General features: G+C 37.0%; 1 protein-coding gene and 1 long non-coding RNA gene across 2 annotated transcripts in view; one reads left to right on the top strand and one right to left on the bottom strand.

The window, feature by feature from the left end:
- Positions 1–21,527, top strand: part of FBN2 (fibrillin 2) — a gene marked incomplete at its 5' end in the record, with an annotated part of 254,497 nt that overhangs the window by 202,861 nt on the left and 30,109 nt on the right. Inside the window, 17 exons of the mRNA XM_081088909.1 lie at positions 2,636–2,797; positions 3,478–3,546; positions 3,981–4,106; positions 5,225–5,350; positions 6,191–6,343; positions 8,602–8,670; positions 9,490–9,615; positions 9,800–9,925; positions 10,619–10,744; positions 13,055–13,171; positions 14,735–14,863; positions 15,286–15,405; positions 18,111–18,236; positions 18,888–19,040; positions 19,883–19,948; positions 20,244–20,369; positions 20,947–21,066. Of these exons, the coding sequence (XP_080945035.1) occupies positions 2,636–2,797; positions 3,478–3,546; positions 3,981–4,106; positions 5,225–5,350; positions 6,191–6,343; positions 8,602–8,670; positions 9,490–9,615; positions 9,800–9,925; positions 10,619–10,744; positions 13,055–13,171; positions 14,735–14,863; positions 15,286–15,405; positions 18,111–18,236; positions 18,888–19,040; positions 19,883–19,948; positions 20,244–20,369; positions 20,947–21,066 (2,040 nt within the window). The remainder of the gene's footprint in view (positions 1–2,635; positions 2,798–3,477; positions 3,547–3,980; positions 4,107–5,224; positions 5,351–6,190; positions 6,344–8,601; positions 8,671–9,489; positions 9,616–9,799; positions 9,926–10,618; positions 10,745–13,054; positions 13,172–14,734; positions 14,864–15,285; positions 15,406–18,110; positions 18,237–18,887; positions 19,041–19,882; positions 19,949–20,243; positions 20,370–20,946; positions 21,067–21,527) is intronic.
- The window catches only part of LOC308517666, a 45,134-nt gene that overhangs the window by 14,387 nt on the left and 9,220 nt on the right, over positions 1–21,527 (bottom strand). The gene's annotated exons all lie outside the window — the stretch shown is intronic.

The following is a 21,527-nucleotide window of genomic DNA, read 5'->3' as shown; positions in this document are numbered from 1 at the left end:
GGAGCAAGCAAGCCTCCTGTTCGCTTCAGCTGCGTAGCTGCTGGCTGCCATCTTGGTTGGCAGTTAATTTGCATATCCTGCTGATTAGCCAATGGGAAGGGTGTCGGGGTTATGGTCAATTTGCATGTTTCTCTTTTATTAGATAGGATTTTTCAGCTTTTGACATCTGCCTTAGTGACCGTTTCACTAGAAGAGTAAGTGGTCTGGAGAATTTCTTGACAGAAGACAAAAAAAAGAAAAGAAAAGTCTTATTTCAGTATGAATCTGCCTGCTGTCTTCAGCGGCAGTTTTACAGACCTTGCAGTATGTGGAGGGAATGTTTGCTGCTGTGTTTTATATGTTTACAAATTTTAGAGAATATATTGAGTTATGGTGTATGGCTCCTCCAAGTTCTGACTTTTTCCTTCAGAATTATTTGTTCAGTAAATATTGAGTGCTTTCTATTCTAGGGGCTGCAGAGGGAACAGAGGAACCAAATTCTCTGCTTTTGTGTTTCCATTCTGGTGGCAGGGAGACAGACATAGGGAGAAGAAATTCTGACAGTGGAGGTAGTTGTAGGATAAGTGCTGTTATTTGGAGCATGGGAGAGTCAGAGTCTTAAGGGAGGGAGCAAACTGACTGGACCTCTGAGAGGAGATGCCTTCAAGGCAAAGGAGCAACCACTGCACAGGGCCTGCAGGAGGAGAATGCTGGTGTTGGAGACACAGCAACGAAGCTGAGGAGCAGGAGTGGAGTGAGGGGTAGGAGCATGAGGAAAGGAGTCACAGAAGAAGCTACAACCCAGTTCACAAAGTGGTTCTCAACCCTAGCTGTACAGTAAAATCCCATTTGGAACCTTAATATTGTTATGATGCCTGCGTTGCTCCCAGAAACGGAGTCACTGGAGCCTCAGCATTTCTTAAAAGCTTTCTTGGAGCAAAGAAAAGCTATGAAAAGGCAACTAATAAAAAGGAAGTACTCCAAAAGGTAACAAACATAAACAAATACCCAAAACTATTAGGGGTAAGAAAAATCAAATCAAAACAATTACATAAGTACTACTTTATATCTAATAGACAGGCAACAATTAGACTGGGTAATGTGTGGTGTTGGCCTCAGCGACCTCAAAAGTCCCTCTGTTCTGCTGGTGGAAGTATAGATCAGGACAGCCCTGCAGAGTTTGGACTGCGATACTCAGATTAACTGTCAGCATATAGTCAGTTTCTTTTTTTAGTTTCTTTTTAGAGCAGTTCTGTTTATATGGGTTGATACTTCATAGTTTTATCCCTCCTTAGAGGTTTTCGAAAGAATAAAGACTCATTCTGTTTCACAAATATCGTAACGGTTCACTGGACCCTTTTATAAGTGTGAAATTGCATGAAATGAGATGTTGGTGATATTATTTTTCTTTTGTTTTGAACCATTTTATTCGTCATTACTCATTAGTTATGCCCAATGATGCTAAAAACAAAGAATAAAATTATTAAAGTGGGAAATGATGGTGTCACCTAGAAGGATGATACAATAGTGAAATAAAATGTCACTGTTGCATCATTTTTCAATTTTCTTGTTGTGTTACCCAAGGGAATTATTACGTCACCTTTCAAGAAGGTGTAAAAGAAGACTGGAAACATTATATTTTGAACCTTCTTTGAGCATTTATTGAACCAGTTGAAAAATTAGAAGTTTTCACTTTTTGGCCATAATGGCAAGAAGAAAATTTACAGTGGAAAACATTTTACAGTTGTTAGATGTGTCAGAAGAAGAATTCAACAGAGACCAGCATTCTAGTCTGGATTCTAAAGAGGTGAAATGGATCATATAAGCAAAATGCCAGTCTATGAGTCTTCAGAGGCTGATATCCTACATGGAATTTTTCACATTCAAGAATCAAAGAATGGGTGAACTATATGTTTCTATAAACAAAGGAAATGTGGTATTTTTGTCTCTTAGTCAGTAAGAAATTCAACATGCAGTATTTGCACAAGAACCTGAATCATCCCAGGTTCTTATTTCTCCCATATCCAAATTTAATTGATAGATTCTTAGATAGACAAATAGTGAAGCCAAGTGTTTAGACAAGGGTTATTGGAAGGAAATATGTGATGTAGAAATAAAGGAAATCATTGATGAATCTAATTGGTATTGATTCTTTGAAAGTGAAAATAGGTCCATTTGTGGAGCAAAGAAAACAGCTGCCCTCTCATCAACAAAATTATGAGCTGTCAAATTTTTCAGAAATGTCTTTAGATATGTGTTTTAATGATGCAAGAATGAGCAGTTATGATAAGTTAGAACCTACTACTAGAGATGTGTTTGAAATGTCGAATCAGCTTTTACAAAATGGATACGTTTTGGGTTCATGCATGAGAGCTGACAGTTCATTGCATTCATAGGACCATTCAGGTATATATACTGTATCCTCAAAACCAAAACAAAATGTGAAATAAAAATTTGAGTTATTTAGGATTCAGTTATTATTAAAATTTCTATTAAGGTTTTTTTACTATGCAAAAGATTGTTTTGTACTGTGGATAAAAATGAACCTTTTATACTAATGTACAAGAGCTTGAATTTCATCAGTTGAGTGATCTTTCTCTTAAAAGGAATTCTTACTACGTGAAGGGCAATTTTAAGCTCCTATGTTGCTCTGCAGACAACCGCGTGGGCAACTGCTACCTGAAGTTCGGTCCGCGAGGAGACGGAAGCCTGTCCTGCAACACCGAAATTGGGGTGGGCGTCAGTCGCTCCTCCTGCTGCTGCTCCCTAGGGAAGGCCTGGGGAAACCCCTGCGAGACATGCCCCCCTGTCAATAGCAGTGAGTATGGAGCTGAAGAAGAGGAAGGGAACAAACTCTGGTAGCTGAAGACTAGTTGCAATTTTATTCTTGTGCCGGGGATGGGAGAAATAGTGAGGGCCAAAATTTTACCTTTGGATTACCTTCAATGATTATGCTGAAACCAGCCAAGAGTATTTTATATAAAGCGAATTTGAATTCTCCTCTTCTTATTGTTTTTCATGATATGATAAAAAGAAAATAATTGTAACCACAATCCAATATGAATGGTGATAATATCAATTCTCCATGGTATCACATAAATTAGATCATTTCTGGTTCTTCTCAGAGGTTGTTCTAGTTCAGGTTCAGAGCTGTGTTGTATTCCTGAAGTCAATTATATTATGCCTTAAATTGAAACATGTGTTCTGATAGGGACATAGATGAAACTTGTCAATTGTCAAGTCTGAGTTTTTATTTACTGGCCAAAAAAGTGGTGATATAAATTGTCTGCAAAGGAGTTTTTTCTTCAATTAAAAACAAATGATTTTTGTTATCCTGTCTATATCACTTATGAAGTAATTATCTTATTTTGTGTAAAATGTAATATACTTTGAAATGTATTTGAAAAGGTACTAAGGAAACTGTAGATACCTCCCCTGTTCATTGTCTCAGCCACTTGGACACCGGTGTCAGATCTCTTCTTTTTCATTGTTTTGTAGCTGAATATTACACCTTGTGTCCTGGAGGTGAGGGCTTCAGACCTAACCCCATCACAATCATTTTAGAAGGTGAGTACAGCTCCACTATTCACCCAGTTGTAACCAAGGTCAAGAATTTACTTTAGAGAAAAGCTGGTTAAAAAAAAAAAGTTGTGGAGCAATCCCAACAAGATTATTTTGCAAAATTACAGATGGACAGTCAATTACCAGGATGCTAAATAACAACTTGAAGTCAGAAAGATATGACCCATTGCAGATCTTGTGTCTGTTCCACAGAGAAGCTGTCTTTACTGATATCCCCCCAACTTTAATAATCCCCAACTTACTTTAAAACTTCTCAGATTATAGCAAAATTCCACAACAAAGCCAAGAATCTCCATGGTCAGAATAAACCTGCTGTCTAAGTGTGCGTTCACGCAGGCGCATGGAGTGTTTGGAAGCAACAGAAACTCTTGTCCTTTGGGATGGTCTTTGTTGTAAGTGAGCTGTCTCCCCTTGTGCAGACATTGATGAATGCCAGGAGTTACCAGGTCTCTGCCAGGGAGGAAACTGCATCAACACTTTCGGGAGCTTCCAGTGCGAGTGCCCACAGGGCTACTACCTCAGCGAGGAAACCCGCATCTGTGAAGGTGAGGTGAATCTGCACCTAAAAAACAGTCAGCGCTGTTTAAAACAAAATTCCTGATCAGGCCTGGGGAAAATGTTCCATCCTCACATTCTATCCAAGTATCTGTTGAGACGGGTTCATAGCTTTTTTTCTTTTCATGTCAATGCTGCTAGATAGATAAATTCACAGCTCATTTGCAATAATTTACTATTGGTTTTCTCTGAGTAAATGGATTAATTAAATATAAATGGGGAAAACCAGAGTAGGGTGAAGATACTCAATATCAAATAAGTTATTAATGCAAATATTAATTAGGATTATAGGTAAGCTTGAATGAGACTATTAAGTTAATATTTTTCAGTAATTTTAATATGTTGGACTACACGTTGGACCACTATGAAGAAATTCAAAGGTGATGCAGATACCTTTCTTGCTTCCATCCCCCGCTTATCACTTGGCACCATAGTCATCCTTTTAGGGGGCCATCTCCCCACAGGACTGAGAGCTTCTTGAGGCAAGGTCTGTAGCTTACTTATCTTTGTAGCTATGAGTCCTGGCTTACAGGTAAATCTCAATGTTTATTGATGGTACCAATGAAGGCTTCAAAAGATGAACATTAAACTTGTAAACATCTCCATTATAACCTTTCTTTTGGAACATGTTAAATACATCTGGAAGAAATATGGTTTAGTAAGGAGAACAATCAGCAATTGCATGGCTTCTAGAATCTCTTAATGTGCACTAATTTGAAGGTTACTATGAACAGAAAGGCCCTCCTAACTGGATTCAGTTTAAAGTTGACACTAAAATTTAGTTTAAATGACTAAGAGGAAAGTACGCTTTAAAGCAATTCCATTTGAAGAATATGAAATTTCAATCAAAAAAATGCAGTTGCCTTTGAAATTATTTTCTGCCACTTTGAAATAATTTCTTTTGATCATTTATATTTTTTAATATTGGGTTGTTTCTTTTAAAGAAGGATACATCATATTTTGAAGTATTTTCAATGTAATTGCTTTAAATTCTGAATTTTATGAAAATATGATTTTGGGGAATCACCTTATGCTTTTGTTCAGTAGTTTAAATAATAAAGACTCATGTGGAAATATCTTAATTAATGGATATTCTTGCCTACTCTAGATATTGATGAGTGTTTTGCACATCCTGGTGTGTGTGGCCCTGGGACCTGCTACAACACTCTGGGAAATTACACCTGCATTTGCCCACCTGAATACATGCAGGTCAACGGAGGCCACAACTGCATGGGTATGTAAAGGTCTCTGAGATTAATTAGGTCACAGTTGGTGACTCCCATGTAAGATGCTTATATCTCAGAATTATTGCATAAAATATGGAAATTAAATCTTTATGAATAAGTATTTCAAAGTCTTATAAACTTCTGGCTCTGTATCATGTTTTTGGACTTTGGCTGTGTAGTTACATTTTTTTTTTGTTACTCCTTAATGCAGTTATAAAATAAATAGGTCACGGGGCTGTAATGTACAGCACAGGCAATATAGTCAATGGCATTGTAATAACTTTGTATGGTGACCGATGGTTACTAAACATGGGATGATCACATCCTAAGGTATATCAATATAGAATCACTATGTTGTACACCTGAAACTAATATAACATTGTATATCAGCTATACTTTAGTGCTAAAAAGAAAAAAGAGATTGTTTCATTTTTTTTTAAATGAGTCTGAAGTAGAAAATTTCATCAAATGTTACAATTACATGTCTTTAAATAATTTTAATTTTTCATTTCTATAAAGTTAACATTATTTTACAAATGAGAACATTTAAATTTTAATATGTAATACTTTTTAAAATAAATAAATACCTTTAAATGTAGAAACAAATATCTATTAACTTTGTTTCCCAAAAAAATTAGAAATGAAATCCTTTATTTAAAAACAGGAGAGATGTTAACCTATAAATGATTTATATTCAACTTAAAGAATTATTTTCAGAGACCCCTAAATGACTGAGAAACTTTTTAGAGTTGTGTTAATGGTGACAGTTTGGCATACACAGGTGCATGGGCTTCATTATTAGCTGCTTGCTGATATGATTGGTTGGCTTATTGTTTTTCTATATGTAGACATGAGAAAAAGCTTTTGCTACCGAAGCTATAATGGAACCACCTGTGAGAATGAGTTGCCTTTTAATGTGACAAAGAGGATGTGCTGCTGCACATACAATGTGGGAAAAGCCTGGAACAAACCTTGTGAACCTTGCCCAACACCAGGAACAGGTAAGCACATAGTTCCTGCTTCTGCTGAAGGCCAAATCAGTGGCACACGAATACAGATGGCAGGAGAGTAAAAGCAAACATACTAAAACCAGACCTGCTCAGTTCTGAAGCCCAAGTGGCCCTCTTTGGGATTGAAACACTAAATTCTGATCTATCTGTTGAATAGGAGTCTGGATCCTGAAAACAAGCCCCATTGCTGAAGAGTTCATGTTTACAGCACTGGTCCGTTTAAATTCTTTATCTTATACCATCCTGGTTAACTCTTCATTTATTCACTGAACAAATATTTATTGAATACCTACTTTGTGTCATTGGGCTAGACCTGGAAGATGTAATATTTTGATGAAAAACTTGTGGTGATTTAAACTCTACCAAGTGCAGTAAGGTGTTTGTGTTGCTTTTTTTTGGTTCAATTTTTGAAATATATGCAAAAAATGGATTTGAGCAAACTTTACAGAGAAGCAGCTTTTTGTCAAAATAGTCTTTAGCATTTTCCCCCCTCGAACTTTCTGAAATTTTTAGGCAGAAAATAGAACTAATGTTACATGGTAAAATGTTTTTTACAAGCACAGATTCTTTTGAAAGAATATAGAGACAAGCAAAAAAATTATCTTAAAAATGTTGCCTATTTCAGTTTGTCTATGACCTGGAAAGTGTTCATTTTTAATAGTTTTAGATGCTAAGAGTTAGTTTATCAAATAGGACAAATGTAAAACAATGATTATGCATTTGTTACCAGATATTACTTAGAATATATGTATTGAAATGTTTTATTGAATGTGATGGTGAAAAATTAATGAGAAACTTGATAAAAAGTGACACATGGGATCTTTCCTAGTGGCTAAAATTCAATGGGCAAATGGATTTTCTTAACCGTATCTTGCCATAGTTGTGTTTTGAAAAATCTAATAGAAACATTTTACAAGTCTCTAATTTAAAAACTCCATCAGTTAGAAATTGACAATTGGTTTGGGGAATGAAATACCACTTTTTTTTTTTTATAAAAGGAAGTAAAGAGCTTAGGTTTGGGAGAAGGTCTATGTTTAAATTAAAGTTCTGCCACTTATTGTCTGACCTTGTATAGATTATTTATCCTTTCTGAAACTGATTCTTCACATATAAAATAGGACCAGTAATTCAACAATGACAGTAATTAATTCATATGTTTATAAGGATGATTAAACGAGGTGATATATATAAATTACAGTTCACAAGTTTCCAGGCAATTAGAAACCATCTGTTATGTGCTTCTCTATATCTTCTGGATGCATGGTGGATAAAATAGACAAAGAGACTGCCCTGATAGCACTTGGAGTATATAGTATGCTGTATATATTTTACCTGATACTCTTTTCAAGAGTTTTGCTCATGTGTGTAGCAGTGGGCATCAGTAGCAACCTGCTTCTTAAAAATTGGAATTTGTTTTAATTTCTATTAGTTTGGTAAATTATGTGTAGGAATAACTCTTATATTCTCTATTTTATTCCAAGATGCATTGTTTTTGATGCCTCAAGTTTCACATTTTAACAAATAGACACTTAAGTTTTAAAAAAGACAAAATTTATGTCTCATATATTATTCATTATTGACCCACTTGACCACCACAGAATTATTTTTATGCCTATGCCTTTGTGCAATGAGTAATCCTTTTAAAAATTTGTACTCTACTCTGGTTTTTCAATCTATATAAATTGAATCATTTAAAGCCCTGCATATCAAAAGAAAAATAATTTATATGGCCATAACTGGTTTGGCTCAGTGGATAGAGCGTCGGCCTGCGGACTGAAGGGTCCCAGGTTCGATTCTGGTCAAGGGCATATACCTTGGTTGTAGGCACATCTCCAGTAGGGAGTGTGCAGGAGGCAGCTGATCAATGTTTCTCTCTCATCGATGTTTCTGACTCCCTATCTCGCTCCCTTCCTCTCTGTAAAAAATCAATAAAATATATTTTAAAAATTAATAATTTATGTGCCTAAAGTATATACTTTATCTTATAATGATTTATCTTCTAATATCAGCATTAAAAAGTTAACGATGACAATAACAATTAACAATAATAACAATAATGGTAAAGAATGCTTAGACCTACTCTTTGGATCTATGAGCAGGTATTGTTTGCAAATAAATATAATTGAAATTAAAATGTCTGGTTGTGAATAATATAAGATATTTGGCAATGAAAGTGTTACTATGTAAAATGTTATTTTGAAGGAGTTTGAGAATTTTAAGAGTGAATTTTGTTTGTTTGTATTTTAAAGCTGACTTTAAAACCATATGTGGAAATATTCCTGGATTCACCTTTGACATTCACACAGGAAAAGCTGTTGGTGAGTTTTTACATACTATGCTTATTTTAATACATCTATGTAGCATTTTGTAAAATTCTATTGAATATCTTTAAAGTTTGAAGTACCATAAAATGTAATAATCTGAATTCTGATATAATATAGGGAGACAAGAAAGAGATAGCATGTTTACGGAATCTAATCAAGTGCTAATAATGGTATTGTATCGACATAGTCTGTTGATTAAGTTATGATAGTTAAGTGGTTATCTCAAGATTTCATACATGTCAAGCAAGCTAAAACTGTAGTTTTCCTATTCATGAACATTACATTGCAGGATTCCAAATAACCCTCCCTATTTTAACTTTTGGTTGTTATTTTCATACATATATGTTTAAGTTTCTGTTGTATTTTTGCTGTATCACTTCCTTCCTTTTAAATGTACTTTCTATTTCTCATTCTACTTTTCCTCAAAGATTATAAAAGTAATGTAATTTTAAGTCTCTATTAGCAATGCATATACACAAAAGTACTTAAAATTAAGAAAACATAGCTTTCTTTATCATGTAACCTGAAGAGAAGGTGTGATTCCCCAGGAAGTTCATTTGCTACATTGACAGTAAAAGCACTTGGTATATTTGATCAGCTTACTTAAATTTTTCCATCACTGTTTAAAGGAAATAGTGTATTTTATAGTCTGTATGCTTTTATGAAGCACAAAGTCATTCATACCAGTATAGAATTGATTTCTGTGACACTGAGTGAGTTTGCATCCCAGTGTACATATGGCATTATACAAGGTTCTATGGTAAGTACATTAAGCAGAACGACATATATTTGATCAAATCTGTTCAATTTCAGACATTGATGAATGTAAAGAGATTCCAGGCATTTGTGCAAATGGTGTGTGCATCAACCAGATTGGCAGTTTCCGCTGCGAATGCCCTACAGGATTCAGTTACAATGATCTGCTCCTGGTCTGTGAAGGTAATCTCAATGATGTATGACCTTTATCCCAGTAAGTTTGGCAGACATAAATGGTTTAGACAGCTTTATGATTTAGACAGCTTTGTCATTTTTTTACAGCTCCTTTCTCAGTGTGTAGGAGTTGATCACCAAATGGTTAAGTGAATGTAATACTAATGCAATAATGAAATCATTATTCTTCCAGATATTGATGAGTGCAGCAATGGCGATAATCTCTGCCAGCGAAACGCAGACTGCATCAATAGTCCTGGCAGTTACCGCTGCGAATGCGCTGCGGGTTTCAAGCTCTCACCCAACGGAGCCTGTGTGGGTAAGAAGGAGACTAATTTCATTCTCTAGCGCTGAGCACCGCATTCCTTAGATTTCCTACAATGAAAAGTCGTGTGTGCATTTCTATAAAAAAATATTTCCAAAAATAATTTGGAAAGATTTTCCTGGTAAATTCATTCATTAATATTAAACCTATTTCACCATACACATTAGGTTATTTTGTTCAGAAAAGAGGTCCCTGCCGAAACCGGTTTGGCTCAGTGGATAAAGCGTCGGCCTGCGGACCGAAGGGTCCCGGGTTCGATTCTGGCCAAGGGCATGTACCTTGGTTGTGGGCACATCCCCAGTGGGGAGTGTGCAGGAGGCAGCTGATCGATGTTTCTCTCTCATTGATGTTTCTAACTCTCTATCCCTCTCCCTTCCTCTCTGTGGAAAATCAATAAAATATATTTTTTTAAAAAAAGAGGTTCCTTCAGTGGATTTTCCTAGGATTGGACCCAAAAATAAAATAGTATCCTCGAGATAGCAATCAACATATAAAAACTGCATGATTTTAAAAGAGAGAGTCTTGGATGCTTGAAAGCCTTGCTTTGTTTTGATTCAGCTGTTGTCATGGTTCATTTTCAGACTATCTGTAATAATTAATAACAGGTTATAGAAACATGCCTGTGAAAGAAATGAAGGAATCTTAATAAAAATCAGATACGTGTAACGTGTCTTATTTTTGTTTCAGATCGCAACGAATGTTTAGAAATTCCTAATGTTTGCAGTCATGGCCTGTGTGTTGATTTGCAAGGAAGTTACCAGTGCATCTGCCACAATGGCTTTAAGGCTTCTCAGGACCAGACCATGTGCATGGGTAAGAGGAGAACATTCGTTCCAGGGGCGAAATGGAGCTGAGCGTCGAGAAGAGATTACAGTTTGGTCACTTGCCAAATTAACATGTCTTTATAAGAAACAATCTTGCAAAAAGTTAACTATGCTAAACTGTTTATGGTTTCATTCAATATAAAATTTGCAAGCCAGGGACACACTGCTTACAAATGTTCCTTGGTTCAGTGTTCCAACCTTTTTCCCCAGATGTCTTTCACATGTTTAACCTGGGCTCTGGGACACTCGGGGTCATGTGGAAGTCAGTGCAGTACCAGCTGTCCTTCACCCTCTCTGGTACCACTCAAGAAAAGGGAGTAGTAAGAGTGACAGTATTGAAATGACAATATATACATGCACATACATACATGCATATATGCATACACTTTTTCCCCCAAATCATTGAACACATGGGATTTATCTGCTTCGTTTGTGTTTTAACTCTTAAAGACATTTTTTAGAAACAACAGAAGCCAATGTAATGATTAGTTAAGCAATAATAGTGTTCAGTAAGTAATTGCTGAGCTGTTGGTTAATAAGATTTCAGAAACAGATGGCTGGATGCCTTGGAACTCAGAGTAACTCTTTAAATCTGATGTCAGCCACTGGCCCTGGCTCTGCAGAAAGAGTTCTCCACGCTTTGAGCTTGAAGGAGGAAAGTCAAATTGTAACTTGACGGTTTATAATTGGCATGTTCTCAGTTTAGGAAAGCTAAAGTTGTGCATCTACTCTTTGGGTATTCAAGATACTATCTGTATGAAGAGTGAAGTCAGATTTCGGAACTGCAGAACTCGTGTATGATACAGCTGCCACAGAGTATGGACCACCAGGAAAATCTTCCTTCATTCATTGCCTCCTAAGGGCCCCACTATGGACTTGTCCCTAGGAAACTTCTCTAGGAGATGCTTATTCAAAGGACAAACAGAATCTGGTCCTATTGGCAGGAACATTCTGAGAATGCTTGCCTATACATGCTTCTCCTGGCTGTGCTCTTAGAGAATAGGATTTGCTAAGAAAAAATATGAGATTTATGATTCAGAAATTCATATGGAGAAATCTGCCCTGAATCCTAACAATTCACCCAGGATAAAAGTCAGATAGACTCCTTGGTAATACCTCTCTTAAACAACGCTTCCTTCCTAAGGACCAGTATCTTTTTTGCACGGTAGAGGAGTCTCAGCACGCTGAAATTCATAGTCCAGAAAACCGGGTCTCTTATATGAGAATGACCTTGTAAATATTTTCTTAATTTCATTGTTTTGAAGGCTAATGATACTGAGTTTTAATCGACTGCTTCAATTTGGGTTTCACGAATTCATAAACGCTAGGACCTAAAGTGTATCTTTGTTGTGCTGATCAAATTAAGGTTTATAAATGTCTGGAGGAGTGTTTAATAATTCTTAATAGAACAAAATTATTTTAGTGTTTCAAAAGATTAGTTTCCCTACAGTTGACAAGTAAACTGTTGTTAAAACATCTCCACTAAGGGGATGCTTGCTTAGCCTCATTCTGAGTGTTACATTGCCTGTCAGTCATTAAATGTCACCTTTTTGTTATCCTATATAATAAAACCCTAGTATGCAAATCGACCAAACAGCGAAATGACCGGCTGCTGGGACACGCACTGGCTGCAGCAGCAGGCGGCGCCAGGCCACCAGCCAAGGCGGGTGCCAGCAGGGGCCCCCCAATTGCCCTGCCCGCTGGTCGCCCCACAGATGGCCCTGATTGCCAGCCAGACCTAGGGACCCTACCCTATATATTGGGAACAGTCTCTTAGATTTAAAAATTAAAGCCTGGCAAGGCTACTCTAACACTGAAAAAACAGGATGATGCAGCGATGACATGGACTTGCACTTTTTGTGGTCAGCCTACTACTGCCTCAGAAGGATCATGTTATGTACTACTTTTTATAATCAGGGCAACAAAATGTAGCTGCCCATACAATAGCAAGATGCCTTTCACCTGTATGAAAAGTATGGTCACTGGTGCATGCAGCATCCCGGATTGCGAGAGGGATGTCCGACTGCCAGTTTAGGCCTGACATCCCCCGAGGGGTCCCGAATTGGGAGAGGATGCAGGCTGGGTTGAGGGACCTCCCACCTTGTGCACCGGGCCTCTAGTAATTTTGTAATTCAGAGTTTTCTCTACCTCATACTCATTTTCCTTAAATAAATAGGAGTTCCTTATGCTGAATGAGGGCAATCTAAATAAATCAGTAGTTTAAGATAATGTGAATGTTTAATAGGCTATGTTTTTCTAATTAAACACTGAATTACTTTGAGCCAATGTTTCTTTGTAGATGTGGATGAGTGTGAGCGGCACCCATGTGGAAATGGAACCTGTAAAAACACTGTTGGATCCTATAACTGCCTCTGCTATCCAGGGTTTGAACTCACTCATAATAATGATTGCCTGGGTAAGTACTCAGTCCGTCTCGGTTATTGCTTCTGCTTTGTTTACACACTATATAATGAAATGAAAAATAAAACCAGAGAATAAATATTTTTATCATTAAAATTACAAATGTGTGCCAAATGCTATGTGATACTGCTGACTAATTTTTAGTTAACTCAAGCCTTAGTATTGGCATAAATAATCACAAAACAATCTGCTGTGCTGAGTACTTCATCAACCAGTTGATTCAGGGCAAAGGGCCATGCAGGTGATAGATGTATTGGGGCTGTGCTGTGGTTTGGGGTTATTTTTTACCTCTTAAATGGCATTGAAGATAGACCTGTCATTGTTTCAGCGTTATTACTAGTATTTAATATATTCCATTGCTAGTATTTAATATATTCCATTCTTGGTTAATGCTCAAATACTGACAGTCTCCAACTTAACAACATGCTGTGTGTTGAAATTCTATTTTCCGGCAGCTTTGAAGCCAGGGATGATGCTTTTTCCCACAGAAACAGCATGTGCTGATATCTTTTTGGGACCAACTTTAGATTCTCAGTGGAAAATAAAACTGTCTACTGGTACAGGATTTTAGCCTTTGCCCCTAACAGATATTGATGAAAATAATAATTGCTAGTGAGTAGGGGAGGTGCCTATATGTGATGGAGGAGATAGTAAGAGAAATGACAACCAGCATTGACAGTATTTCTTGTTTATCATGTGCCAGGCACTATACTGGTACTTTAAACATAACATCTCTTAATTCACATGATCCTTTAAGGTATGTGAAAGTAACTCAGGCTTTCTACCATTATGGGACTATCCCTGCTCAAACCTATCTCCCAATTTAACCCAACATATGTTCCTCTGTTTTATTTTCTTTCTTTTTTGTCTCAAAATTCTGCACTGGGAAAACTTTTGAGCTAATTGGACATTTTATTCAGCTATCATCATCTTGTCTATCATTTCTCAGACACTTTGCACAGCCATGGAGAACTAAAGACAGGGGCATGGCTCTGATCAAAGCACAATGTTCAAGCAACCCAGATTACTCAAATGCAGTCAAACCTAAGCTTAACTGGAAACCTAACACTAATCCCCCCCTCCAGATTGTATATTCTATCAGCAATTCTAGTCTTTTTAATATAATTGATTTTTCTATATTTAATGTGCTCCATTACTTGTCCTTTGAATATAGTCAGCTTATCTCCAGGTGAGGTCCTTGCAAGGCTACGCAGTCAAGTTAAACTTACATATCTTTCTGCCTCTGGGAAAAGAAATTTTTTCAACTGGAAAGAAGGGAACATTTTACCTTAAACCTTCAACTTGTAAATTTGCTTATAAATTCCTGAGTTATAGTAATATCAAAAATGTGCCCTGGTGGTTGAAATACAGGAGGGCTCTATGTGACCTTATAAGGCAGGTGATGCTTACAATCTGAGCTATTTCCCTGTGTTGATGGGGAATTGTAGTGGAGGGTTTTTGTGAATGTGCTCCAAGAAATATGGTTTTAAGTTGCAACTTGTGACACAGTATACGTGTGAGAGTTCTCTCCTAAAATCCAACTCATGTTTGCTTACAGACATAGATGAGTGCAGTTCCTTTTTTGGTCAGGTGTGCAGAAATGGGCGGTGTTTTAACGAAATTGGCTCCTTTAAGTGTTTATGTAATGAAGGTTATGAACTAACTCCAGATGGAAAGAACTGTATAGGTAAGTATCTAAATAATAAAGTCTTTAAGTTGTTTTGTAAAATAATGATGTGACTGCCCCAAGCTCCACTTAAGGACTCATTCACATTTTCATTTGTTTATCTGATCACATGAACAAGTTAAGGTACCATGGGAAATATTTCTTATTAGGAATAAGCTAACAATTGAAAATGACTCATGTGCACAATGTTTATTGGGATAGAGCTTGAAACTATCCGTGTCTCAGTAAAAGTAGACAAAGGAAACAAAACAAGGAAATTAGCCTCTTGTCAAATGAGTAATACCCAAGATGTCAAAAGAGAATCTTGGCCGTATTTGTCCATAGTGACTTGGAAGAACAGAGAGCCCAAGCTGCATTAATGTTTATGTCACTTGACAACAGTGACCTCATATTTGAATAATTTTTCTCATTTCTCTTTCAAGATACTAATGAGTGTGTAGCCCTTCCCGGTTCCTGCTCTCCCGGGACCTGTCAGAATTTGGAGGGATCCTTCCGATGCATCTGTCCCCCGGGGTACGAAGTGAAGAGCGAGAACTGCATCGGTGAGGCTAATATTTATGCTGAGGCCCCCGAGCTGGTCAGTGTAATAAGACCTGCTACAGACTCTGTGGGAGTCTACTCAGTCCAAGCATGCTGGCCCAAAGAGTTTAAGCATACAGCTGCCTACATATGTCTTATTGAATCATCAGAAATGATTTGAAGGTGTATTGGTGGGAATACAGGGTCTAGGGATGTGGGCTTTTTCATTAACATAAGTCTTATACTAGGAAAAGAATTTTCAGTGTACTCTAATCTTTTTTCCAAATGCCAACAGAGACTTCCTATTGAATTTAAAGAGTGTCTATAAAAACAAAATGTAATCTTTGGCAACCAATTTTAAAACATCTATTAAAGGTGTCCAGAGTCCTAGAAATGTGAAGCAGAAAACCTTGACATTGCTGTTGAGACATTTTTCTCCTTGGGAAGGCCTCATGTCAGAACAGAAAACGTTAATCCGTTTGTCATAACAGATGTTTTTCTGTTGAAACTCTTCCAGCTTACAAGAACATTGTAACCACATCAGAAGTGGGTCCCAGAATTTCCTGGTGGATGTGATGCAGGCCCAACTTTTTACAGTTACTTGATTTCACTTTTATACAAATTATTTTTTACAGTCTTGTTGAAATTCAGAAGCACCAGAATCTTAGTGTGATTGATAAGGTGGTTTTTGTCCTTTGAGTTATCTACTTTTTAAAAATATTCCATGTAGCTCTACTTTCCACATTCAAGGGACATATACAAACAGAAGTGAAGGGAATAGTTTACTTCATCAAACTTAATTAGTTTTCAGCCCATATAATTACATATAATGGGTATCCCTAGTCATTCCAATTTGGTCTTTATACCTTCTCCCTTTTCTGTCTGATTTGTATAGTTCACTGTAAGATTGTCTAGTGTTTTAATACTTAAAAAGATAATAATAGAAGCACCTTAATGCAAAATTGAAATATTTAAGATCCTTTCTTTCATTTTCTTTACCATATTTAATCTCAGTCTTCATTGTACCTGTGCTCCACCCCTTTATGGAAAAGTGACAGTAGCAGTGTATCACCCGTTGAGAGGGAATAGATGTAGATGTGCTGCTTTGTGTCAGAAAGATTCAGCTACCTTTTCTCCTGGTGAAAACATCTATGATCCAGTTACATTTCATTACATTTCAGAAATATTTTATTTCTTTTATCCATTGTTGGCCATGCCACCATTTTGCATCTCTGAAAAGTTGTTTTTTAGTTAACTTAATTCACTGTAAGATTGTTTTCTTCAGACTAGAATCTCTATCAACTTTTCCCAGATGAAATGCTTTTTAACATGACTATATACACACACACTCACACACAAACACATATGTTTACACGTGTATACATACAATGGATATTATAGTGACCACGGCACCTTTTAGGTGCTGGAATACAGGCCTTGCCTCAGGTAACTTACTGCCTAACAGGAAATTCATATTGTGTTGGTAAACCTGTTTTATAAAGATAGTTATAATCCAGTGTGAGAGACACTATACTGGAGGCATGTCCAGGATGTGGGAGCGGAGGAGGAGGCTGGGAATAATGATGATAGTGGTGACAGGAGGTATGTCAAGGAAGCTCACCACATAAGATTGGTGACACTCGAGGTGGCTCTTAAATATTGATAGGAATTTATAATCAAGGAAAGGGGCAGCGCAGAGGAGGTCATTTGAGGACACAGGTAACACAAGTGTGGTAAAGGGTATTGGCAAGATGGAACTTAGTCCTACAGGCAGTGTGAAGCATTACAGGGTTTTTTGTTTGTTTGTTTGTTTTTAGAAAGAATGGAATATAACTCACTCGTGAACATTCTGCCAATATAAATTAGGAACATAGCATGTGCCAGATAGTATGCTAGACTAAGCTGAGGGGGCATTAGTATTCCAGACAGACAGACATGTCAGGTCCTCATGGAGCTTGCATTCTCTCATGTCTGGAATTATGTAATGTTTCTTCATTCAGTTAAAATAACCCATTACATAAGCACCTCCTATGAAAAAAAGCTAAACATCACTGGTAAGGAATCCTTATTTATTTTAAGGAACCATTTTGGGGTGAAGTGGGAACAATAAAATTCTCAAAACACGTCTGAGTCCTAATTCCATAGGCACAGATTTTCAACTAGAAAGACAGCCCTGATGGCATTGTGAAGAGAATAGGGTAAAAGAGGGAGATACTGCAGTCAGGAGATTTACGATAATCCCAGTGGTAAATGATAGTGAGTTTGAATGTACAAAGGAGATAGCATTGATAGGCCTCATGCTGTTTGTATATGGAGGTTAAAAGGTCAGAGTGAAGAATAAAGGTGACTACAGGATCCCAACTTAGGTTGCTCAGAGGAACATCAGAGAAGGGAACCAGTTGAGCTTGCACTGCCCATAAGATATTGATTGAACTGGTCATGTCAGGTAGACAGGTGGATGTACATACACCCCTAAGGACCAAGGGCAGGGAGCCAGAGATTAACTTGAGATATCAGGGCACATGGTTGATTGAAATTGGATATAATCTTTGACTTCTAAGAAATAATAGTTTACTTTTAAATAATAAGTATAAAATTCATATAATATCTTGTTTTATATTAAATAGCCCATGGGTAGTGGACTATTGTAGTATGAACAAATTATTTATCTTGAAATATTGAGCAGTGTGCTGATTTGACTAAATCAATAAATTCTGCTGTTCTGCAGACATAAATGAATGTGACGAAGATCCCAACATCTGTCTTTTTGGTTCCTGCACCAATACTCCTGGGGGCTTCCAGTGTATCTGCCCCCCTGGCTTTGTGCTGTCTGATAATGGACGGAGATGCTTTGGTAAGCTTTAAAATCACTTCTCTGTCATAATTCACTCTTAGAAACTTCAAAGTTAGACAGTAACCCATTACACTGATCTCTGTCACTATAAAGTACATGTCTATGGCAATTATATCATCTTTGAGTTAAAAATATAGGTCTCAAAAGAATTTACACTGGACAAAGTTTAAGGTACTTTGATTTATTGGTTTTGTTTCTTCATATTTTAAATTTTTCATGAAAAATTCTTGTTTTACTCTTCTGTTATGTTGTTGACATAGATTTGTAAGTACATTCATATATGAATTGTGTTTTATGTGATTTAACTAAATGAAAGTTACCTACATTCTTTTTTTTAGGCAACAGTGTGATGGTAGAAAAGAGATCTGGAAATCATTTTAATATTGAGCATAATTTCTCAAATTTCCAAGGCACATTATAAAAATATTTTAATCATTTTAAATAATTAAATAACATTTTATAAACAAGTCAACTGAAATTGGCAAATGAAATCAGCCATTGAGGATTTCCAGACCTGTCTTTTAATTGCTAATCTGATCTGCATATGTTCAACCCATAAGAAATGCTCTCTCAGAAATAGAGTTTTATACAAATTATTCCATCTTTTTAAATGACCAATAAGGAGGTCTGTGATTTTGCTTTCTTGAATAGATACTCGCCAGAGCTTCTGCTTCACAAACTTTGAAAATGGAAAGTGTTCTGTACCCAAAGCTTTCAACACCACAAAGGCAAAATGCTGCTGTAGTAAGATGCCAGGAGAGGGCTGGGGGGACCCCTGTGAGCTGTGTCCCAAAGATGATGAAGGTGAGATCAACAATCTAAAACACCCCTTTGCACTGTTTTGGGAATTTTTGTTAGTAGGTTTGACTACATAATTTATGAATATTTTGAAGGTGAAATTAACACCTCACACATAAACTTGAATGGTTCATTGAAAAACCTAATCTGAGGGACTTCTTTTAACATCTGTATTCAACATGTGTAAGCACAGGAAGTTACCCTGCTATTTCACACACACACACACACACACACACCCAAGGTTAGTATTAATTTCCTTCAAAAAAATTAGAATCAATAAAAAATATATAAAAAATAAATAAATAAAAATAAAATAAAAAATAAATAAAATTAGAAAGGTGCCAGAAGAAAATTAAAATTATATTCCAAATTGCTGTGGGAGTCCCATTGTATCACAGACTAGGGCTCTCAGGGTCTTAAAAGGAAGCTGAGTCAACACAATGGCCATTTGCTGGAAGAGACCAAGAGCCTCCAGGTCTTGTTAGCACAACTGAATTGTAGGCTAGTTCCCAGCAAGCTCAGGACTGGCTTGGCCTCCAGGTCAGAAGTGGCATCTATGTGTAATGAGGAGAGAGGGCTCTTTAGCTGCTCAGTGCGCAGAGAGTAGAGAGAACCAGAAGCCCTCAGTAGGCGGCACCCCAGAGGGAGCTGGGAAAGCTCAGGAGATCTTCTCTAAGCTCAGTGCTGCTTTTGAAATAAATAATAAAAATAAAATAAGAGGCTCTTATTAAAAACAGCTTTATAAAAAAAAAAGAAGTCTAATTGCACATAGATTGTTTATCAGCTTTTAAGTTCTCTGGTAGTTGAGACTCTTCAATGATGGAGAATTTTTATTTTTTTCTCTGTAGTTGCATTCCAGGATTTGTGTCCTTATGGCCATGGAACTGTTCCTAGTCTTCATGATACTCGAGAAGGTGTGGTTGGATATATTTCACTCCTATAGTCTTCTTTTATATGAATATATTATTGTTCTTTATTTTATAAATCCTGCTGACTTTCCTATGTCATACCTAGCATATTGTATTTAGTATACATATTCAGTATTTTTTGTATATCACATGCATTACACTTGTAAGACTATGTTGTTGTATATGAAATATATATTTCTCTTATAGAAGTGTTTATAAGTTTTAGAAATTTTGAATAGGTGTACACAGCTTCGGCATATCTTTCCATATGAGGACATTCTTGGGCGATTCTGTATTTTAGATGTCAATGAATGTCTTGAGAGCCCGGGCATTTGTTCAAATGGTCAGTGTATCAACACAGATGGGTCTTTTCGCTGTGAATGCCCAATGGGTTACAACCTGGATTACACTGGAGTACGCTGTGTGGGTGAGTGTTGAATCCACATTACCTAAAGTTCTATTTTATGTCTCATATTCAGCAAAAGGTCTCTCTGGTACCCTGGGTGGTGGTGGGATTTGCAAAGCCAGGATAAATGGCTAGTAACTGCTCTTTCTATTCCCATCCTACATTTTCCAGTAGGCCTGGTTTATGTGAAAGTGGAGAGAGTTGCCCAAACTCTGCCTTCAACCAAAATATACAAAATCTGATGTGTCTAGAGATTTACAGTTGCCAAAACCACTAACTGGGAAAGAGATCCATTTTGCTTTATGACTTTGCATGCCTGCTCTTACAGCAGACCACATCCCTCTCTTGAGTTTGATTTCAGGGCAGGCATGGCTGTCTCGGGGCTCAGAGCACACTTGATCCTTCAGGGTCCTCAGTCCTCTGCACTTCACAAAGGCTGGTCAGCCACGGCCGCGGGAGGGGTTTGAGGTGGGAGACAAGAGTCAAGAATGCCCTGCGTAGAACCTGGAAATGTGTGAGGGCCAGGTAGATAGTCATGGGTGTGCTTTGATTACTAAAACTCCACCAAATTTTATGGCATTTTCTTACTCTTTTTCAGATACTGATGAATGTTCAATTGGTAATCCTTGTGGAAATGGTACATGTACTAATGTTATTGGGAGTTTTGAATGCAATTGCAATGAAGGCTTTGAGCCAGGGCCCATGATGAATTGTGAAGGCAAGTGATAATTTCTTATCATTTCTTCTTTAATGTCTCAGTTTTTATTTATAGTATCCTGATATTCAAGTGATGATCATTTCATCACAAATGTATTTACTTCAATGAGCATAGTTACAATAGCTGCTTTAATGCCCTTGCCTGGTAATTCTAGCATCTGGGTCATCTCAGAGTTGGCATCCATTGATTGTCTGTTCCCTTGAGCCATTTGCCTGGCTCTTCCTTGTGTTGGTTAATTTTGGATTATACCCTGGGTATTGTGAATGATATCTTCTGGAATCAGTTAGATTGCTTCTAGGAATGTGGATGCTTTTTTCTTAGCAGGCAGTTAACTTGGATGAAAATGAAAGCAGACCGACAGGCGTGTGGAAGACAGTGGTTCAGATTTCAGTTCTGTTCTTTAAACCGTAGTGGTTGGCCCCTTTGATTCACACACACACACACACACACACACACACACA

Source organism: Myotis nattereri, assembly GCF_964212035.1.
Source record: "Myotis nattereri genome assembly, chromosome: 4".
Lineage (NCBI taxonomy): Eukaryota > Metazoa > Chordata > Mammalia > Chiroptera > Vespertilionidae > Myotis > Myotis nattereri.
Note: the sequence above shows the minus strand (reverse complement) of the source record. Positions and strands in the feature narration are given on the sequence as shown.